At 39.1% G+C, this 20398-nt stretch overlaps 1 protein-coding gene across 1 annotated transcript; it reads right to left on the bottom strand.

Moving 5' to 3' along the window:
- Positions 1 to 15363: 15363 nt before the first annotated feature.
- ATC (centroradiali) lies at positions 15364 to 19678 on the bottom strand. Its single transcript, XM_079025949.1, has 4 exons — positions 19356 to 19678; positions 19100 to 19161; positions 17552 to 17592; positions 15364 to 15894 (listed from the first exon to the last, which is right to left on the bottom strand). Exons 1-4 carry the CDS (start codon positions 19554 to 19556, stop codon positions 15677 to 15679), a joined length of 522 nt encoding a protein of 173 aa, XP_078882075.1. The 5' UTR covers positions 19557 to 19678; the 3' UTR covers positions 15364 to 15676.
- Between the last annotated feature and the right edge of the window lie 720 nt (positions 19679 to 20398).

Here is a 20398-nt window from a genome sequence, read left to right as displayed (position 1 = left end):
GTTAGATGATTGTCTTTGAGATACTCATCTCGGTTTGCTACTACCTGATATGTTATGTGCTGGCATGTTATGCTATATGTGATAGTAATAGAGTTCGGTTGTTAGGACCGAAGGCTAGTTCGGACACCCCAGATATGTCTGACAGTATGGGATGATATGTTTATATGCTGGCATGATATGTTATATGTGACAGTGGTAGTAGGAGAGTAATACTCACCAAGTTCAGTTGTTAGGACCGAAGGGTAGTTCGGACACCCCATATATGTTTGATAATATGTTTATGCTATGATATATGTGATAGTAGCAGTAGGGGTGGAATAGTCCCCCAGGGTCAGTTGTTAGGACTGACGGGCAGGTCAGCACCCCAGAATGGCTTGACACGGGTAGGACGGCACCCCAGAATGGCCGTACGGGTAGGTCGGCGGCCCAAAATGGCCGTACCGAGTAGGTCGAGCACCCCAGAATTGTCTGGCAGTATGTATGTTACGTGATTGTATGGTATGTTGTACGATGGGGGAACTCACTAACCTTCGTGCTTACACTTTACAGTTTTGGTTTCAGGTACCTCTTCAGTGAAGGGGAAGGAGCTGGCACGATAGCGGCACATCATACACACATGTTGGTTTTCCGCATTAGAGTTTCTTGGGATTGTACTCTGACATTGTTTTATTTTTTGAGTGGTTTTCAGATATGAGTTGTGGATTTATGAAAAGTTATTATTAGCTAGCTTTTTCTTATAAATGTTTCTATAAATCAATTAATTAAAATGAAATTTTTGGACTTGAAAATTCGTTCGTTACAAGTTATCCATGTATTACTTTGCAAATGGTTTGACTTCTGTAGACCCACTTGCATGTGGTAAATTAGTCTTGTGACATGAGAGATACATAGACAGAGAGAGAGAGAGAGAGAGAGAGAGACATGTATACACCTCTATATAAGGTGGGTTCGTACCACTTATAGAGGTGTGCTTGAGAGATGTAACATTGAGAGTGTTAGTGTGTGTTAATTATGTAGATTTAGATCTATATCATTTTTGTAAACACCATACATAATCGAATGCATCTCTTAAACACCGAAATCACTGTGTTCTTTTTTGGGTGTTCTTTAATTCTGTATGCCAAACCAATGTTCATAATTCACATCAATTGATATCAGAGCAGGTCTTCGAAGATCAACTTGATTTTCTAAAGAATAGGTTCTCGGTTTGGCTACATTCAACACAATTAGAACGTTTATATTGAGTCTCTTGATGATCTCTCTAAATCTCATTGATTCTTGCGTTACGTTCTTGAATTTTTTATCATTTTGACTCGTTGGATCAATTTTTTTTTTTTTTGAAAAACCCACTTGTTATGATCCAATAATTTTTTCATTGATCAAGCCCGATCAAATCTCATATTCGTTTGTTCAATTTGATTTTCAATTGTAATTGTTCGGTTGAATCAACATTTAGCCCAAAATCATATTAGATCCATGTTTGTTTTTAAATCCCAAACTCGTTGAGATTTAATTTCGAAAGTTTAGCCCAAAATTTGATAAATACAATTCAAATCCAAGTCACGATCTTAATGTTTATCTGATAATCAAGAGCCCAAAACTTCTTTCGATCCAATGTCTGAAAACGCTGAGCCCTCTACATTCCATAAATCGTTCAATTTTAAGTCGATGTTCTTCGTTTCTTAGTCATACACATTCAATGGTTGTACAATGTTCTTGACTCACGATTTCTTCATCCTTTGCTTATGTCTTCATTTTCGTTTCTTTATATTTGAAATCCGATCACCTTTTATTGTTGAATTGGACTTGTGAATTGATTATATGTATTGTGTTCAATCACAAAAATCAATGATGATTAAGTCATAGTTGAGAAATTATCAAATTGGATCTTTGATTTGGATAAATATGGTCAAGAATAGTTAAATATGGTGAAGAACAGTTGAAAACACTTTTTGATTTGAAAATTGATGTTAGATTCATCAATTTGGTGTTTGTTGACTTTTGATTTCGAAAAGTCAAACTCAGAAAAAAGAAGTCAACTTGATTTTAAAGTGATGAATATATGAATTGAAGGTTGGAATCGTTTGATACAAGTTGGACTTGGGCTTTGGATGTCGAAAAGATGTTTGATTTGGGTTTAATTTCAAAATCGCTTGAAGTTGGGTTCGAACTGATTTTGATTGAATTGGATTTTGTTATGGGAAATTTGTTGTTGATATGAAGTCGAATGGTCGAAATCAGATTGTATGGTGAAGTTTTGACAACGAAGGTCTTGCAGTTGACTATGTTTCGCGAATTGTATTTGTTTTGACTCGTAATTGCTGGTTTCGCCATTGGATAGTCATTCTCACAATCGACTGACGTTGTGTGCTCTTTACAAATGGTTTGGATAACGAAGGAGAAAAATAGAAGAATTGAGTTTGACATCACGGTCGATGGGAAATTGCAATCGGAACGAAATTGGTTTTGGGTGGTATATTGATTTCAAATGTCGATGATATTGATTTTGGGTTAGTGATTGAAAAAGCAAAGAAATTGAATAGTTAATGTCGATAGTCGAAGGTTTGGAAATCGACATCGACTAACGAGATTTGGGAATCGATGTCGACTAACGAAGATTTTAAATCGTGATAGTCGAAGATTTTTGTTTGATTGCGCCTTACTGTCGAAGATTTTGGTTTCATCTAACGAAGGTTTTGTACCTGGGAAACGAACTGGGAAGAAAACATAAAATTTTCGAAAGTGGGCCTTAAAGTTTCAAAAGTTTGACACTTTAGCACTACATTCGAAAGTTGAACAAAATTTCAACAATTTGAAAGAAAAGGCAATGTTATGAAATTGATCATTTAAGTTTCGAAAGTTTGCCAATGTGTACCCAGTTTCGAAAGTTTGAAGATATGTGCAGAAATTTCGAAAGTAGTATCTGAAGTTTCGAAAGTTTGGCAGTTTATACCCAATTTCGAAAATGGTGTTGCAAAGCTGTGAAATTAAAGAATATTCATTTATGGCCCCTGCAGTTAATATGAATTGACGCTTTCTATCCAGTTTCACAAATGGGGGAGAGTTTTTCATTTTTGGCTGTTTTGGGCGTACCGGGTCACTGCAGAATTTTCAAATTGACAATTTCTACCCAATTTTGAGAAATTTTGTCAAAGGCGGTCCATGAACGAAGCTAAAAATTGAAGATTTTTTTGATTCTCTGGATTGAAGCAAAATGTTTATGTCATGTGTTAAGGGGGAGTTTTGGATAGAAAATTTATGAATTTAACACTTTCTCATTCATTTTTTGGTTTTATAATCAATTTTCGATTATAAAAAGGGGGAAAGATTTATATGGAAATTCGAAAGTTGAATTTTTCATATTATGCGGACTTGAAGACCGATGTGACCTCGAGTATTTAAAGTTTATGAAATGATTCGATTGGAAATTTAGAAGTGATTTAGGTTCATGATGGGTTTGGACTTATTGAAGATTTTTGGGGTGTGCTTTTATGCTCAACTTTAGGGTGATTATTTGGAGATTGAGAAACTCCTAATTATTCGTTGATGCTCGATTCCTATGGTCTCACATTCTAGAACCCAAATTGAAGAATCATGGAAGAATTGAAGATTTGATGTTCACCTCTACATGTGTCACGCTTGAGGCTCAATTCGTGCAGTTGCTTGATTTTGGAAGATTTGAAGCGAGTCATCCATTCCTAACTTTGAGGGGGAGAATGTTAGGTACAAAGTTATCCATGTATGACTTTGTAAATGGTTTGTCTTTTGTAGACCCACTTGCATGTGGTAAATTAGCCTTGTGACATGAGAGATAGATAGAGAGATAGAGAGAGAGATAGAGAGAGAGAGATGTATACACCTCTATATAAGGTAGGTTCATACCACTTATAGAGGTGTGCTTAAGAGATGTAACATTGAGAGTGTTAGTGTGTGTTAATTATGTAGATTTAGATCTAGATCCTTTTTGTAAACACCTTACATAATCGAATGCATCTCTTAGACACCGAAATCACCATGTTCTTTGTGTGTTCTTTAATTCCGCATGCCAAACCAATGTTCATAATTCACATCATAAAGTCCGTTAAAAATTCATAACTTTGTCATCCGACGTCCGTTTTCGACTGTCTTTATATCGTTGAGCTCCTATTAACGAGATCTTCAATTCTCGTTTAGTTTGTGTCGGCTAATAATCGATCGATCTAAAATTCGATTTCCGGTTTGTGTACTACTATACTAAATCTTAGAAAAATCATAACTTCCTCTAACGAAGTCAGATTTGGACGTTCTTTTTATGTATGTTCTCAGTTTAACGGATACTATGACTTTCATTTAGATTGCTAAGGCTAAAAAGTAGCTTATCAAAAAATCACCTTTTACGATACGTGACGTTGTGCCGGTTTAGTCGCAAAACTTCGACGGGTCATAACTTCTTCGTTATAAGTCGGATTCCAGCGTTCTTTATATCTCTGGAATCCTTGTCACGACTACTTCAACTTTCTTCAAAGATATTGGGTCAAATCTTCATTCTATTTTTTATGCATATTTTTATTATTATTTATTATATTGTTATAAGCACGTATATTGCACATAAATCACATAATACTCAAATAATTCTTCTTCATTACTTCAAAATAGCTTACAATCGTGGACCCTAACAATTACATCGTTATAATAATGCTTAGAAAAAAACAAGCGTTACAATTCTCTCCTCCTTAGGATGATTCCGTCCCGGAATCGTGCATCAACAAACAGATGTGGATAGCGACTTATCATGTCACTCTCTATTTCCTTTGTGAGGTTCGACCCATTCGAATGTTTCCATCTCACAAGTACTAATTCGACCATCTTGCGTCGTAATTTCTTCATCTTATGGTCAACAATCGCTTTAGGATCTTCGATTAACCTCGTATCTTCATCCATCCTTAACGTCGAAAGTGGAATTATATTGGGAACTTCTCCCGTAAACTTCCTCAAATAACACATACAGAAAGTGTTATAAATACCATCCAGTTCTTCTGGCAATTCCAGCTTGTAAGCTTGGTTCCCAATCCTCTGAAGAACCTTGAATGGCCTAATAAATCTTGGACTCAACTTTCCTCTCTTTCCAAATCTTATAAGTCTCTTCCACAGTGAGACTTTGAGCAACACCGAATCTCCAACTTCAAATGTCATTGGTTGTCGCTTCTTGTCAGCATAGCTCTTTTGGCGTTCTTGAGCTGCTAACATCCTTTCTCTAATCACTTTTATTTTTTCAGCAGCTTGATGGACTATTTCGGAGCCCATAAATTGTTTTATCCAGCCTCAAGCCAACAAGACGGTGTACGACACTTTTGTCTTTACAAAGATTAATAAGGTGCCATCTTAATGCTTGAATGGTAACTATTGTTGTAGGAAAAATCTACTAGGGGTAAATGCTCATCCCAGTTACCTTGAAATTCTAGGGTACATGCTCTTAGCATAATTTCAAATGTTTGAATTGTTCTCTCGCTCTAACCTTCATTCTGCAGATGGTAGGCTGTACTTAAGCAAAAATTTGTACCCATTTCCTCTTGTAGACTTTTCCTAAATATTGATGCGAAACGACTGTCACAATCCGATACAATCGTTAATGAAACACTGTGAAGTCTTACTATCTCCTTCACGTAAGCATTTGCAAGCTTATTTGTAGACCATCTCTCATTGGTTGCTATAAATTGTGCACTCTTTGTGAAATGATCCACAAGTACCCAAATCATGTGCGTGATCGTTCATCGTCTTGGGCAATTTAGTCACAAAATCCATGGTGATGTCTTCCCATTTACCCATGGGTACATTTAAAGGTTCTAGACTCCCATACAGTTTCTGATGTTGTTCTTTACCTCTCGCACATGTTACACACTCTGCCACATACTTTGCAACATCGAGCTTCATCTTCAGCCACCATTAGTAAGGTTTCAGATCCTTATACATCGTAGTGCTACAGGATGAATCGAGTACATGGTCTTGTGAGTTTCTTCCATCAGAAGATCTGTTATTCCTCCCATATTAGGCACCCAAATCTTATCTTGTAATAACTTCAATCCTTAACTCTTTGTACCGAATCCCAACGTTTTGCCGAAACGTTCTTCCTTTCGGTCATTTTTCTCCAAAGTTTCTTCCTAAGCTTTCTTAATGCTTTCCACAATCGTCGAGACAACTTTTATTCTTAACGCTCTTAGCCTTTTTCTTTCCAAGTTTACCTTTCGACTTAGAGCATCAGCTACGACATTTGCTTTACCAAGGTGGTAAAGTATCTCACAGTCGTATTCCTTGAGAAATTCTAGCCAATTTCATTGTCTCATATTCAATTTCTTTTGATAAAAGAAATACAAGAGACTTTTATGATCAGTGAAGAGTATGCACTTTGTTCCATAAAGATAATTCCTCCATATCTTTAATGCGAATAATGCCGATGCCAACTCCAAATCATGAGTGGGGTAGTTCTTTTCGTGATCTTTCAATTGTCAAGATGCATATTCTATTACTTTATCTCTCTGGGCCAAAACATAACATAACACAGCTCTAGATGCATCGCTATAGACTGCGAAGTCTTCAACTCCATCAGGAAAAAAAAAGAATTGGTGCTTCACACAACTTCTTCTTTAATTTATCGAATGCTACTTCATGTTTCTCGCTCCATGTACATGTAGCTCCTTTATGGGTCAAACCTGTTAATGGAGCAGTTATCAAAGGAAAACCTTGGATAAACCTTCGGTAATATCCAGCTAATCCCATAAAACTACGAATATTAGTGGGACTTTTTGGTCGTTCCCATTTCATCATGTAACGACGTAAATTTTCAAACAATTTTTCATTTTCAAACATAACAAATTTCATAAAGTAATCTCAAATCTCAATGTATCCAATATTTGTTCAGAAAACACATCCCAGAATCTCGAATACATAAATCTCTATCAATGTGTACGGATCATGTCGGCGCCTTCCCGCGATCCTCGCTGGTACCTGAAACACATATCACATAACACGGTAAGCATAATTGCTTAGTGAGTACCCCAAAATACCACATACAACACATAAGCCACTCGAGGCTATAACTCGGTATGAACCTTCGGTCATTGTGTCTCAGTGGGACCCTCTAGTCCTGTAGCTCATTGGACCCTCCGGTCCGATCTAGCTCGTTGGACCCTCCGGTCCGGTCTGGTCAAGGACCCTCTAGCCTCATGAGTCGTTGGACCCTCTGGTCTGGTCTATAAAACACATAGCATACATATAACACAATGCACATAAATCTCAGACGTACCCATACACATAACACATAAGACCCTCTAGCCTGCACATAGATACCACTCTAGGTAATGTATAGTGAGAAGACTCACCTCGTGTAAATCGGATAATCTCGAACTCGAATACTGATCTAGCCTCCGCCTAAGCACATAAACAATTTCATCTAATTAACAACGGCTCTCAAAGGCTAGATTAATCCCCCTTTATAAATCCTTAGAAGGGTAAAAGACCATTTTACCCTCCCCTAAGACACAAATTCCAATTTTGACCAAACCCTAAAAGTCAACGAAAGTGAACTCAGTCAACAGTCCAACTTTGACCAGACTCGCTGAGTGCACTCGTGGGACTCGGCGAGTTCATGCACATCCTCTGAATCTTCTAAAGCCTCACTCGATCTCATCGAGTTAACCTTTCACTCGACGGGTTACCACTGATCACGAATCGCGGGGCAACCCGACTCGACTCGTCGAGTCCTCTCATGGACACGACGAGTTTCCTCCATGGCAACTCCCAAATGACATCTTGAGGTCAGATATGTTTCTCTATCTTATAGATCTGACCTTTAAACACTCAAAAGTCACGTAAAGGTCCAACCTTTATACTCATGCAACACTCATAAGGCTCTTTTTGGTGAAATAGCTCCTAAAATGGCAACCTAGGTTCAAAACTCCATTGGAATTGCATAAAGCTGGATGCTTGGGACTCCCTGGTCCTAAAAGGGTCCAGATCTCGAACACAACTTGCAAGAGGGGAGGGGAGGGGGGTTGAGGCATCCAAAACCCCAAAAGGAATGATTCAAGCCCTAACCCCAAATAATGAAATCCATACAATAGATAGAAAGAGGGGTCCGATTTGGTACCTCAAAATGAAACTCCTTGCTTGACTAACTCAGAATAGCAACCTCCTTTGATCCTTCTTGCTGGTGCTCCTTTCCTTTCTTGCAAAATCACACCAATAAGCACAAATGGCCTTCCATCTCTCACTCTACACACTCAAGCTCGATGGGGTTCTCTCTCTGGGATGGTAGCCGCAAATGAAGGCCATAAGTGCCTTTAAATAGGGATCAGGCCCGAAGATTTAGGGTTTTACCAACAGCACGGACTCATCGAGTCCACTCATTAATCCGAGTCACCAATCGCGGTCAGACTCGACGAGTTTGGGCGCCAACTCGTCGAGTCTCCCTCAATAACTCAAAAAAAATACCTCAATTATGATACCTGGAAATCCGGATGTTACAATTCTCCCCCACTAGAATTAGACTTCGCCCTCGAAGTCTCACTCTATAAACAACTCTGGGTGCTGCTCTCACATCTCCGCCTCCGGCTCCCAAGTCAACTCGGACCCTCTCCTATTTTGCCACTGAAACTGAACCAGGGGCACCTCCTTGTTCCTCAGAACCTTGATCTTCCGATCCAAGATCGCGATCGGCCTCTCAATGTAGTTCAGGCCCGCATCCACCTAAATATCCTCCAGCGGCACTACCGTCGTCTCATCAGCTATACACTTCCTCAACGGGGATACGTGGAAGGTATCATAAATCTGACCCAACTCCTTGGGTAGCTCTAAAGGGTATGCTACCTTGCCCACCCTGGCAATCACCCTGAAAGGACCAATGTATCGGGGCCCCAACTTGCCCCTTTTCCTGAATCGGATCACTCCTTTCCAAGGAGACACCTTCAGGAGTACAAAATCCCCAACCTGGAACTCGAGCTCGAATAGCCGCCTATCCGCGTAACTCTTCTGGCGGCTCTGGGCTGTCAGCAACCTCTGTCTGACCTGTTGTATCTGCTCAGTCATCTTAACCACTATCTTAGTGGTACCCATCACCCGTTGTCCTACCTCTCCCCAACAGATGGGATTCTGACACCTCCTCCCATACAAAAGCTCAAAAGGAGGCATACCAATGCTCGAATGGTGGCTGTTGTTGTAAGAAAACTCAGCCAAAGGTAGGTATGTGTCCCAACTTCCCACGAAGTCCATAACACATGCCCAAAGCATGTCCTCGAGCGTCTGAATCATTCACTCACTCTGTCCATCCTTTTGGGGGTGGTAAGCAGTACTGAAGTGCAATCTCGTACCCAACTCCTCATGGAACTTTTTCCAGAATCTGGAGGTGAAACGTACATCTCGATCTGACACAATCGAGATCCGCACTCCATGCCGCAACACCACCTCCCTCACATATATCTCTGCTAGCCTCTCTGCAGAAGAGCTCTCACTGATAGCAAGGAAGTGAGCGCTCTTCGTCAGCCGATCCACAATCACCCAAATTGCATCAACACCTCTCGCGACACTTCCACTGGGGAATCTCTAATGGCTACAATTTTCCATGCGGACGCTGGTGCTTGGCCTTCACCCGGCGACATGTCAAACACCTCTCTACTACCCATGTAACATCCCTCTTCATACGGGGCCACCAATAATCTCTCTTCAGGTCCAAATACATCTTAGTGGCCCCGGGATGGATCGAGAATCTCGATCTGTGTGCCTCCTCCATCAGAGTGATACGTGCCCCGCCCGTATACGACACCCAAATCCGACCACGAAAGGTCATAAGCCCTCGGCTATCCATCACAAACTTGGATACATGTCCAATCACCCCTTCCCTCTTCCGGTTCTCCGGTCTCACAACCTCTGCCTGGGCCTCTCGAATTGTATCCAACACCGGAGTCATCACCGTCATCCTCATACATATATCTCGAATCGGGGCACTCTCCGCCCTGCGGCTCAAAGCATCGCCTACCACGTTAGCCTTACCCGGGTGGTACAGGATCTCACAGTCATAATCGTTTACCACATCTAACAATCTCCTCTGGCGCATGTTCAAGTTGGGTTGATCCATCAGATACTTCAAGCTCTTGTGGTCCGTGTATATAGTATACCGAAGCCCATACAAATAATGGTGCCAGATCTTGAGGGCGAACACTACTGTCCCCAACTCCAAATCATGGGTGGGGTACCTCATATCATGAGGCTTCAGCTACCTCAATGCGTATGCTATCACATGCCGTCTCTGCATGAGCACCACTCCCAACCCTAATATCGACGCGTCACAATACACCACAAAATCCTCCATTCCCTCTGGAAGGGCTAACACCAGGGCTTCGCATAGTCTCTGGCAAAGAGTCTCAAATGAGGTCTACTGCTCGGGACCCCAAACAAAAGCAACGCCCTTCCGGGTCAATCTGGTGAGGGGAACGGCAATCTTGGAGAAATCCTTGATAAATCTCCGATAATAGTTGGCCAACCCCAGAAAATTCCTGATCTCGGTGGGGGATCTCGGCACCTCCCAACTCATAACCGCCTCAATCTTGGTCGGATCGACCAATATCCCATTCTGATTAACGAGGTGTCCCAAGAACTGGACCTCCCATAACCAGAAATCACACTTGGAGAATTTGGCATAAAGCCTCTCCGATCTCAACACTCCAAGGATCTCTCTCAGATGCTCCTCATGCTGCTCTCTGGATCTCGAATACACTAGAATATCGTAAATGAACATAATCACCGAACGATCGAACATCAGCCTGCACACCCGGTTCATGAGATCCATGAACGCTGCCGGTGCATTGGTGAGCCCAAAAGGCATCACCACGAAATCGTAATGCCCATAACGAGTCCTAAACACCGTCTTCGGGATATCCTCATCCCGCACCCTCATCTGATGATATCCCGACCTCAAGTCAATCTTGGAGAACCAAGATGCACCCTGCAACTAATCGAACAGATCATCGATCCTCGGTAGTGGATAACGGTTCTTGACCGTCAACTTGTTCAATTCCCGGTAATCAATGCACATCCAGTGTGAACCATCCTTTTTCTTGACAAAAAGGATCGGCGCTCCCCACGGTGAGCTACTCGGTCGAATGAATCCCCTCCCCAACAACTCCTGAAGCTGCGAGGATAACTCATGCATCTCTGGTGGCGCAAGGCGATAAGGTGCCTTGGCAGTAAGCGATGCTCTCGGAACCAAATCAATATGAAACTCCACCTGCCTCTCCAGAGGCACACCTAACAACTCCTCGTGGAAAACATCCAGGAACTCACGCACTATCGGGACCACATCAATAGAACTCGGCCTCTCGGCGGCAACTCGCGTATCCATCACGTAGGTTACAAACCCCCTGCAGCCCCGCTATAGACTCTGCCTTGCTCTGGCAGCTGAGCAGAATGCTGACCCCGGATCGGGTACCCTCGCCATATACCGTAAGTACTCCCCCACTAGGGTCTCATATGGTCACCAACTGATTCTCGCAGTCGATAACGGCTCCGAATCAGCTCAACCAGTCCATGCCCACGATGACACAGACATCCCCCATTGCAATCGGTACCAGATCTATCGGAAACTCAACACCAAAAATCTCGAGTACACATCCTCGAATCACATCGGTAGCATATACCGTCCGCTCGTCGGCTATAGAAACTCGAAGAGGTCAACTCAACGCCTCTCGTCGGATACTGATGTGCTGGGTAAATGCTCATGACACGAAAGATCGACTCGCACCCGAGTCAAATAACACCAAAGCAGGTACAAAATTCACAAGAAAAGTACCTAAGCATACCACAATATAAGCACAAAATCTCAAACTCAGCAATAGAAAATAAAAGGATACATACCAGCCACGACGTCGGGTGCTGCGCGGACCTCCTCCGCTGTCCACTGGAAGGCTCTCCCGCGAGTCTTCGGTGCCTCAGCCTTCGCTGGCCGGGTCTCGGTAGCTCTAGCAGCAGGTGCAGATCCAGGTGCTAATCCCTGGAGTAACTGCGGGCACTCGGCCTTCTGATGGCCGGTTTGGTTGCAGTGAAAGCAAACTGCAAACCCCTTGGGGCAATCCCTCGCGAAATGCCCCTCCTTGCCATACTTGTAGCACACCCTTGATCTGCATACTCCCTCGTGGCTCTTGCCGCACTTCCCACAAGTGCGGCCCTTCTGACCCCAAGATCTCGAATCACCGGGCTTTGCCTGCTTGGCTGTCGGTTGTGACTGCACCGGTCACTTGTCCCTCCTCTGAGACTCGGCCTCCTCCCTGGCCTAACTCTCTAGCTTAATCTCCCTCTTCCGGGCATTTTCCTGGAGCTCGGCAAATATCCAGTATGTCAAGCTCTCCACGAACTTACGAATGTCCCTCCTCAGTATGCTCAGATATCGGCTCATACGTCCCTGCTCAGTAGACACTACTCAGGGCAAAACAACGCCCTCTCATGAAACATCCGAGTAATCACGGTCACAGACTCTGTCCCTTGCTTGAGGGACAAGAACTCCTGGGCCAAACGTTCCTTCTCCACATTGGGAACATACTCATCTCGGAACATGGTGGTGAACCTCTCCCAGGTCACCGTTGTAATCTCTGCAGGAGTGAAGCCAGCCGTCACAAACTTCCACCAATCCTTCGCTCCTAAGCGAAGCTGGTTCAGCGCGAACCGTACTCTCAGATGCTCCAAACAAGAACATGTGTAGAGGCATCCCTCAATGTCATAGATCCATCTCATCGCGGCTATCGGATCCTGAGTCCCATCAAACTCTGGTGGCTTTGTGTTGCTGAACTCCCGGTACAGCAACAAAGTCACTCCCCTGTGGCCTAGCAGTTGCAACGGCTGCGGTGGCCGCAGCAATAGCAACATCGGTAAGAGCAGGGTACCGCTCGTCAAATGTCTCAATCAACGTGGTCTTGATAGACCCAAACATCTCTGGTATCTCAGCTCGAATGGCTGCAGCCACCTCATCATGAATCATCATGCGAATCTCATCATCACTAACACCGTTGCTCTCTGGAGTGTGGCGCGTCCCAACCATGATGTCTCTGAAACATAACACAAAGAATCAGAGACTCGCTTGAGTGTACTCATACCCGATACTAAACCCTACTTGTTCCTTAGTACCCTAAGGATTCTTACTTGACTGCTCACTGATCCGGTGTTTCCAGTAGTACGGGCCCTATACTGCCTTCCACAACACATCAGCATTCACCCCAAGTCCTCCTCCTAGAATCCTAGATCACAAGTATTATATATCTCGCTACGCACAGGCTGCTCTCCAGTAGGCCACTCATAAACTCCTCGCTGCTACCTACTCACCCTCGAAGAACTCATAGTAGCAATAATCTCCTAGACTAAGGCATCACAAATAAGGTCACTCTAGTCCTAGATATAAATACCTAGCCTACTCTAGCATGCATAGCATATCATATAATATCTCATAACACATAATGTAAGGGTAATTTGGGAAATCACCGTTCGGGCGCTGGCTGATCGTACACACTGCTCCTTTCTGCTTTTCTCAAAATCTTTTACTCTTTTAGAAAAATTGTTCCTTTTTATGAAAAACTTTCTCAAATCCCCGATTTGAGTTCAGATACGCCCGAAGGTGCATCCGAATCCCTCAAACCAAGGCTCTGATACCAACTTGTAACGACGTAAATTTTCAAACAATTTTTCATTTTCAAACATATCAAATTTCATAAAGTAATCTCAAATCTCAATGTATCAAATATCTGTTCAGAAAACACATCCCAGAATCTCGAATACATAAATCTCTATCAGTGTGTACGGATCATGCCGACGCCTTCCTGCGATCCTCGCTGGTACCTGAAACACATATCACATAACACGGTAAGCATAATTGCTTAGTGAGTTCCCCAAAATACCACATACAACACATAAGCCACTCGAGGCTATAACTCGGTATGACCCTTCGGTCAATGTGTCTCAACGGGACCCTCCAGTCCCGTAGCTCGTTGGACCCTCCGGTCCGGTCTAGCTCGTTGGACCCTCCGGTCCGGTTGTAAATCGTTGGACCCTCCAGTCCGGTCTGATCGAGGACCCTCTGGCCTCATGAGTCGTTGGACCCTCTGGTCCGGTCTATAAAACACATAGCATACATATAACACAATGCACATAAATCTCAGACATACCCATATGTGAGGACAATGATGGGTAAGTAGAGATTTGAATCCCGAGGTACATGTTGAGTAAAGATGTTTATGATCCTACTAAGGTAATTGTTTATTTTTTGTATCCTTCTTTCTTATCAAAACTACAAAGTACTAAAACTAGCAACTGCTTCCTCCGTCTCAAAATTATTGTCCACAGACAAAAAAACACACAGATTAAGAAAACATTAATTACTACTAACTTTATTAAATGAAATGACAATTGTACCCTTTTGTTGCATTTAATTTCAGCCTTTTGTTGCATTTAATTCCATTGTAGGTTAACTAATAATGAGGTGTATTTTGGTAAAGGGGATATTTATTTTTAAAAGTAGGCTATTATTTTAGGAAAAACCAAAAAGGAAACATAGACTATTAATATGGGACGGAGGGAGTGTTTTCATCATTGTGCTATTTAGGCACCTACGAGTGAAGAAGTAGACAAGATAAATGAGTATATGTGTGTTTAATCAAATGTCAAGTGTTTCACAAAAATATTTAAGTTCAAACAGATTGTAGAATTCTGACCAGTACACTTCTTAGATCCAAAATGTTGTGATCATGTGATGTTTTTAAACTCCATAAAATTATTAGGAATATCCAATCATGAGTTAAAGTTGAAAGTACTATGTAATTGGGCACGCATGTGTATAATCAACCTATCAACATGTGTGCTTGAAGAAAAAAAACATTTTGGGAAATAATGTTTGAGCTTGAATGTTAATACCAAGGATCCGTTTAAATCCATCTGATAAACGAATGTTTTTCAGATTTAGCGACAAACAGTTTCCTTGTTGTCTTTAGCAATGACAATCAATAAAAGTCAAAGTCAATCACTTTCTAGAGTTTGGTTATTCTTGTGAAACCTATGTTCACGACGCACAACTATATGTTGCGTTGTCTAGAGCAACAACTAAGGAAGGTATAAAAGGTATTAATCACGCATGAAGAATGAAACATATCAAACACAACTACAATGTTGTCTACAAGAAAGTACTATAAGTTTTATGAATACCACATTTATCATCAAGATTTGGTTCACAATATATTTTGTGATTGCTACATATAGTAATTAAGTTCTTCATGTTAATTCCAATCATGTATGTATATTTCATAAATTTTTTGTAAAGATCAATATCTATCGGCTAATAATATAATATTAGGTGATATATAAGTATGCAAAATTGCATTTATTGAAAAACATTTTTATAGTAAACTTTATGGACATAGCCCTTAAATACTACAATATCATATCGACTTACAAGGCCAGTTGCACACCCTATGGAGATAGCCCTTAAATTTACCTAAGATATTACGTACATGATAAAGAACAAATTAAAGGGTCACATAATTGGCCAATGAGTGCTACAATACAAGTAGGTTCACCCCCATTCTTTATTCTAAGCAACCAGGCCACTTCTGGAATTCCACATACATTAACATCAACCTCTTTTTTGATATAATGAGGTAATTAAACAGGATGATTAACGTCTTCTCGCTGCAGTTTCCCTTTGACAGTTAAAGAAGACACCAGCAACAGGTAATCCCAATTGATTTTCATGAGCAAAACTGCGAGTGTTGAAGTTATGCCTTGAAGGTGGACCAACGACAGTCTGCCTTCCCCTTTGCTTAAAGAGCAGAAACACAAACCTGTGGATGCCTATGTTTGGCCTGGGTACTTCATAGCTCACTAACTCTTTTCCTGTTCCACCACATTAATGGTAACAAATGTATTACATAAATAAGCCATTTTTGTGTCAGCTGTCAGTGTAATATTCTAACTAGCTAACTACTCATATGCTTACTAGGTACATCAATACTATATTTACAAGTGCACACACGTGTTTGTATACACATTGGGGGGGGGGGGGGGGGGGGGGGGGGGGGTGAGAGAGAGAGAATATCATGTCATACATGTCTAAAACCCCATAGGTGATATTTACCTAAATTATAAAAATAAAAAAATAAAAATAATTATAAAAAATAAAAAAAAAATTGGAGACATTAGTTACCTAGCTACAAATACATGCTTAACTATCACAGTCATCACTACGCTAACTTTAAAAATAAATAAATAAATTGTGTATATCATATTATCATAACATATACATGTGACGTTGTATATATATATGTAACTCTTTTAGTATATTATATATTTTTAGTTAATTAACCTCCACCAAGACCTTATATACCATGAAAAGGCAGACTATTTAACAAAACAATCCGCTATTAATTGTTACCCGTGACATTTATTTATGTTGTTTATAGATAATTTGAAGGAATTTATGTTATTTTTTACTCAATTGAAAGCTTCTATTGTTTTTTGCATAAATACAAATTCATTAAATAATAATCTTAATAATAAATATATATTTGATATTTTCAGTAAATTACACGAATGGTCCCTATGGTTTGGGGTAATTTGCGCGTTTGGTCCCTAACTTATTTTTTAACTCGGAAAATCCCTATTGTTTGTTTTTGTTATGCGATTGGTCCCTACCGTTTGTTTATGTTACGCGCTTGGTCTCTACTGTTTATTTTTGTTACGCTATTGGTCATTCTCTTACCTAAAAAGACTATTATTTAAATAGAAAAAAAAAAATTGTGGGATATGTAAGGTAATGTGAGGGGTTGAGGTTGGGGTGTGTTTATTTAAAAACTTTAAAAAAATCAAGGGCAAAATAGTTTTTTAGGTAAAAGAGGGACCAAGCATGTAACAAAAACAAACAGTAGGACGTTCCGAGTTAAACAAATAAGTTAGGGACCAAACAAGCAAATTACCCTAAACCATAAGAACCATTCCTGTAATTTCCTCATATTTTTAGGTGCTAGGGGTCCACACTATCCTCTCCGTGGGGCCGCGTGGCCCTTACATCATGGGTTTAATTAGTACTCTTGCAAATTTTGATAATTTTCATTTGAAGCATTTGAAACCGTTTAAATGACACCATATGTATTGACATGATACAAGATAAGTTCCATGAAAATCATGTTATATTCAATTTTTTGCTAAACTCGATCTAATTTTTTAGGGTTGATTTGGTTTCTAAATGCACATCTAGACAAAGACACGGACATGATGTCATGAGTCAAATCTTGAACTAAGCTAACTTTTACGGTTAGATAGGGATTTAAATAGAATTAGAGTACGTACAATAACAAGAGTGATACCTTCAAGTCATTAAAAAGCGATGGTATGTACAATCACAACTTTGTATATATTATGTACGTTTATCTATCATTTGATATATATATATATATATATATATATATATATATATATATATATATATATATATTAAGAATTCTTAATTTGAATGCAAAAAAGGAAGAAAATAATGTGTGAGGAAGATATGTACCAAATGAGGAATCCGTTGTGCCTGGGATGTCTGTAACAATCCTGTGAAAGAAAAACGTTGTCGAAACATTATTGGTTGGTCCAATGTTAAAACAGGTAAACAAGATGAATCTGACATATTGCTTTTATAGTAGACCCTCTTTAAACTACACTATTGCTTTTTGCCTTTGTTAGTTCAGATTGCGCTGTGTTCAAGATAAATTCTCTGGTCTATAATCCATATTCACTTGAACCCATTTCTTCTACTGTTATACTATTACGTACCAAATGATCATCAAATATTGTAGAGCAGATCTTCCCAAATCCAGAATCCAACACATAGTTGGTCAAGAGAGGATGTGACATGTGGAATCTTTTCTTTCCCTTAATGCTTTTACTTTGAGAATATAATTAATTACCTACTGAGCAAAAATAAAACCAAAAAACACATGCTCTCATATATATAGAGAGCTCATATATAGGAAGAGGTGATGACATCAATAAGAAAAGTATATTAATTATTTAAATTGTTAGACTAATAATATAGATATATCGTACTTTATTTAAGAAATTAAACTGTCTTTTATTTTGTTTGTTATGGGAACTTTGTTAACATGACATTACGTAAAGGGATTTGACATTGTAGTACTTGTTCTCGATCATGCATGCTTTTAAAACGACACTAAATAAAACATTAAAATGAAATCAACAGACTAGAAGCTAAGGAAGCTTCATGTATAATTGTGTTATAGTATGCTTCCAGGTTCCTATATATCTTGATTGTTTGTTTAGACTTTCGACTATACATGCATGATTATACTAAAGCCACTTTTCAAAATACAAAGCTCATCTTTGCCTATTGTATATGTGAATTTCTTTTTATTTATTTTTCCTATCCATTCTCCTACCACAACAACATGATAACAAGAGTAATAAAAATTAATTATTTTGATTAAATACATTATTAATTAATAAAATATAATAAAAATTAATTAGTTTTACAAATCTGTAGAAATGTTCGAATAAATGTTCAGATAACATTTGCATAATTAATTAAAAGGCCAGGTAAAACATATGAATAGATCACCGGGAACGCACGTGTAATAATATAAAAACCCTACAAAGGGTTTTTATCATATCGAAATCAGTTATCTATTGCGACAGCTCAAAATAACAATTCATATATATCCAAAAAAAATGTTCAATTATTTCTAGTTTTTAAAAGTATCATGAACTCCAAAATAGAAAGTTTTTTTTTCATACAAAACCAAAATAGAAAGTTTTAATTCATTAACCTTTCAGTTTCAGTCCTGATTCACAGAGAAACTTGATTCTTGAACCCACCCCAATCTTTGTCACAAGATGTCATTAGTTAGACGCGAGTTTTCTTAATGTTTATGAATGTGTAAGATGCGATTAGTTAGGGTTTAATTGAGGTCATTCATCAAGCCATGATCGAATTTACAGCCATAAAGATGGTGTAGAGGTCCAAACCCATATGCTAATGTCAAAATAAATAAATAAATAAAACCATGAATAATGAAAATTTATAAAAAGGAAAGAGATATACCAGTGCAAGTGCTCTCTGAGATATGGATCACTAGGACCAGGAACATCTGGGTCTGTCATAATCTGCAAATTTAAGCATGTTTATGTTCAGCTTTATACAACTTCGGTATTGCCCAAAAAAGTTTACAAAAATTGTAAAATTAAAATCAAAGATTTAGTTTGGGGTTGGTCTAAAGTTTGCATACATATGTCGATTAGGATTTAAAAGAGCTCTACTTTTTGGTGTTAAATTTGAAAATAGGTCGGGAGGAGGTTACCAGTGTAAAGAAAGATCTCATGTCACTACCACGAACATCAACCTTAGGTTTGGCTGTGACAGATGAAGGAAACAACTCATGCCCGTTGTACACTTGCTTTGATGAGTTGTACGTTACAGACATCTCCACACATGGACTGAAATTGTCCACTACATCCCCTACCACCCTCCCTATCACAAGAGGATCAGACATCCTTGCCATAAAGTATACCTCACAAACACTCACTGAAAGACTTGGTGGAACCAAAGGCTTATGGTTTGAGACTAAGTTTTAGCGAACTACCCCTTTATATATATATTTCTTATGTTGGGAAACACCTCTAAGTTTTTCTCCCCACAATGAGCTTTTGGTCATTCTTAATTTATTCTCACGGAATCATGATGAGCTCGTCGGTAACCTTTTGAAATGATTTAAATAAATGTGTTTAGTTTTTCTATTTTCCGTGACGAACATGTATTAAAAAAAAAAAAAAAAAAAAAAAAAAAAAAAAAAAAAAAAAAAAAAAAAAGGCATCCACCAAGAGGGAGCATTAATCTCAATAAGATTAACGACTTAGGGTCATAAATTTTATCTTGGTTATAAATTTAGTCACTTAAAGATTTTTTTGTACGTATGATCATTTAAGTGTTTTTTATTTACATAAATCATTAATGTTTTTTTTGCTTTACAAATATAACAATTAAATATAACTAGAAAATGGCCATCCCCGCTTCCAAAGTTTTTCTTACAAAATTAAAAAGAACGTTTTTGTCTTTTTGAAAATAAAACCTAACAGGATCATTTTTATAATTTATTTTCTATATATAGATAAAAACTCATTTTTAAAAATTTGTTATTAAGAAGATGCCAAATGTGTCACATTTCAAAAATGTTGAGGCCAAAATACGAACCATATAAATCTCATATTCCATAAACCCTGGTTTATATATATATATATATATATATATATATATATATATATATATATATATATATATATATATATATATATATATATAGAGAGAGAGAGAGAGAGAGATTTAGGTTCTATAGAAAAGAAAAAA

Source organism: Lactuca serriola, chromosome 2, assembly GCF_051521515.1.
Source record: "Lactuca serriola cultivar US96UC23 chromosome 2, Lser_US96UC23_V15, whole genome shotgun sequence".
Classification (NCBI taxonomy): Eukaryota; Viridiplantae; Streptophyta; class Magnoliopsida; order Asterales; family Asteraceae; genus Lactuca; species Lactuca serriola.
This window is presented reverse-complemented; position numbering and strand designations above follow the sequence as displayed.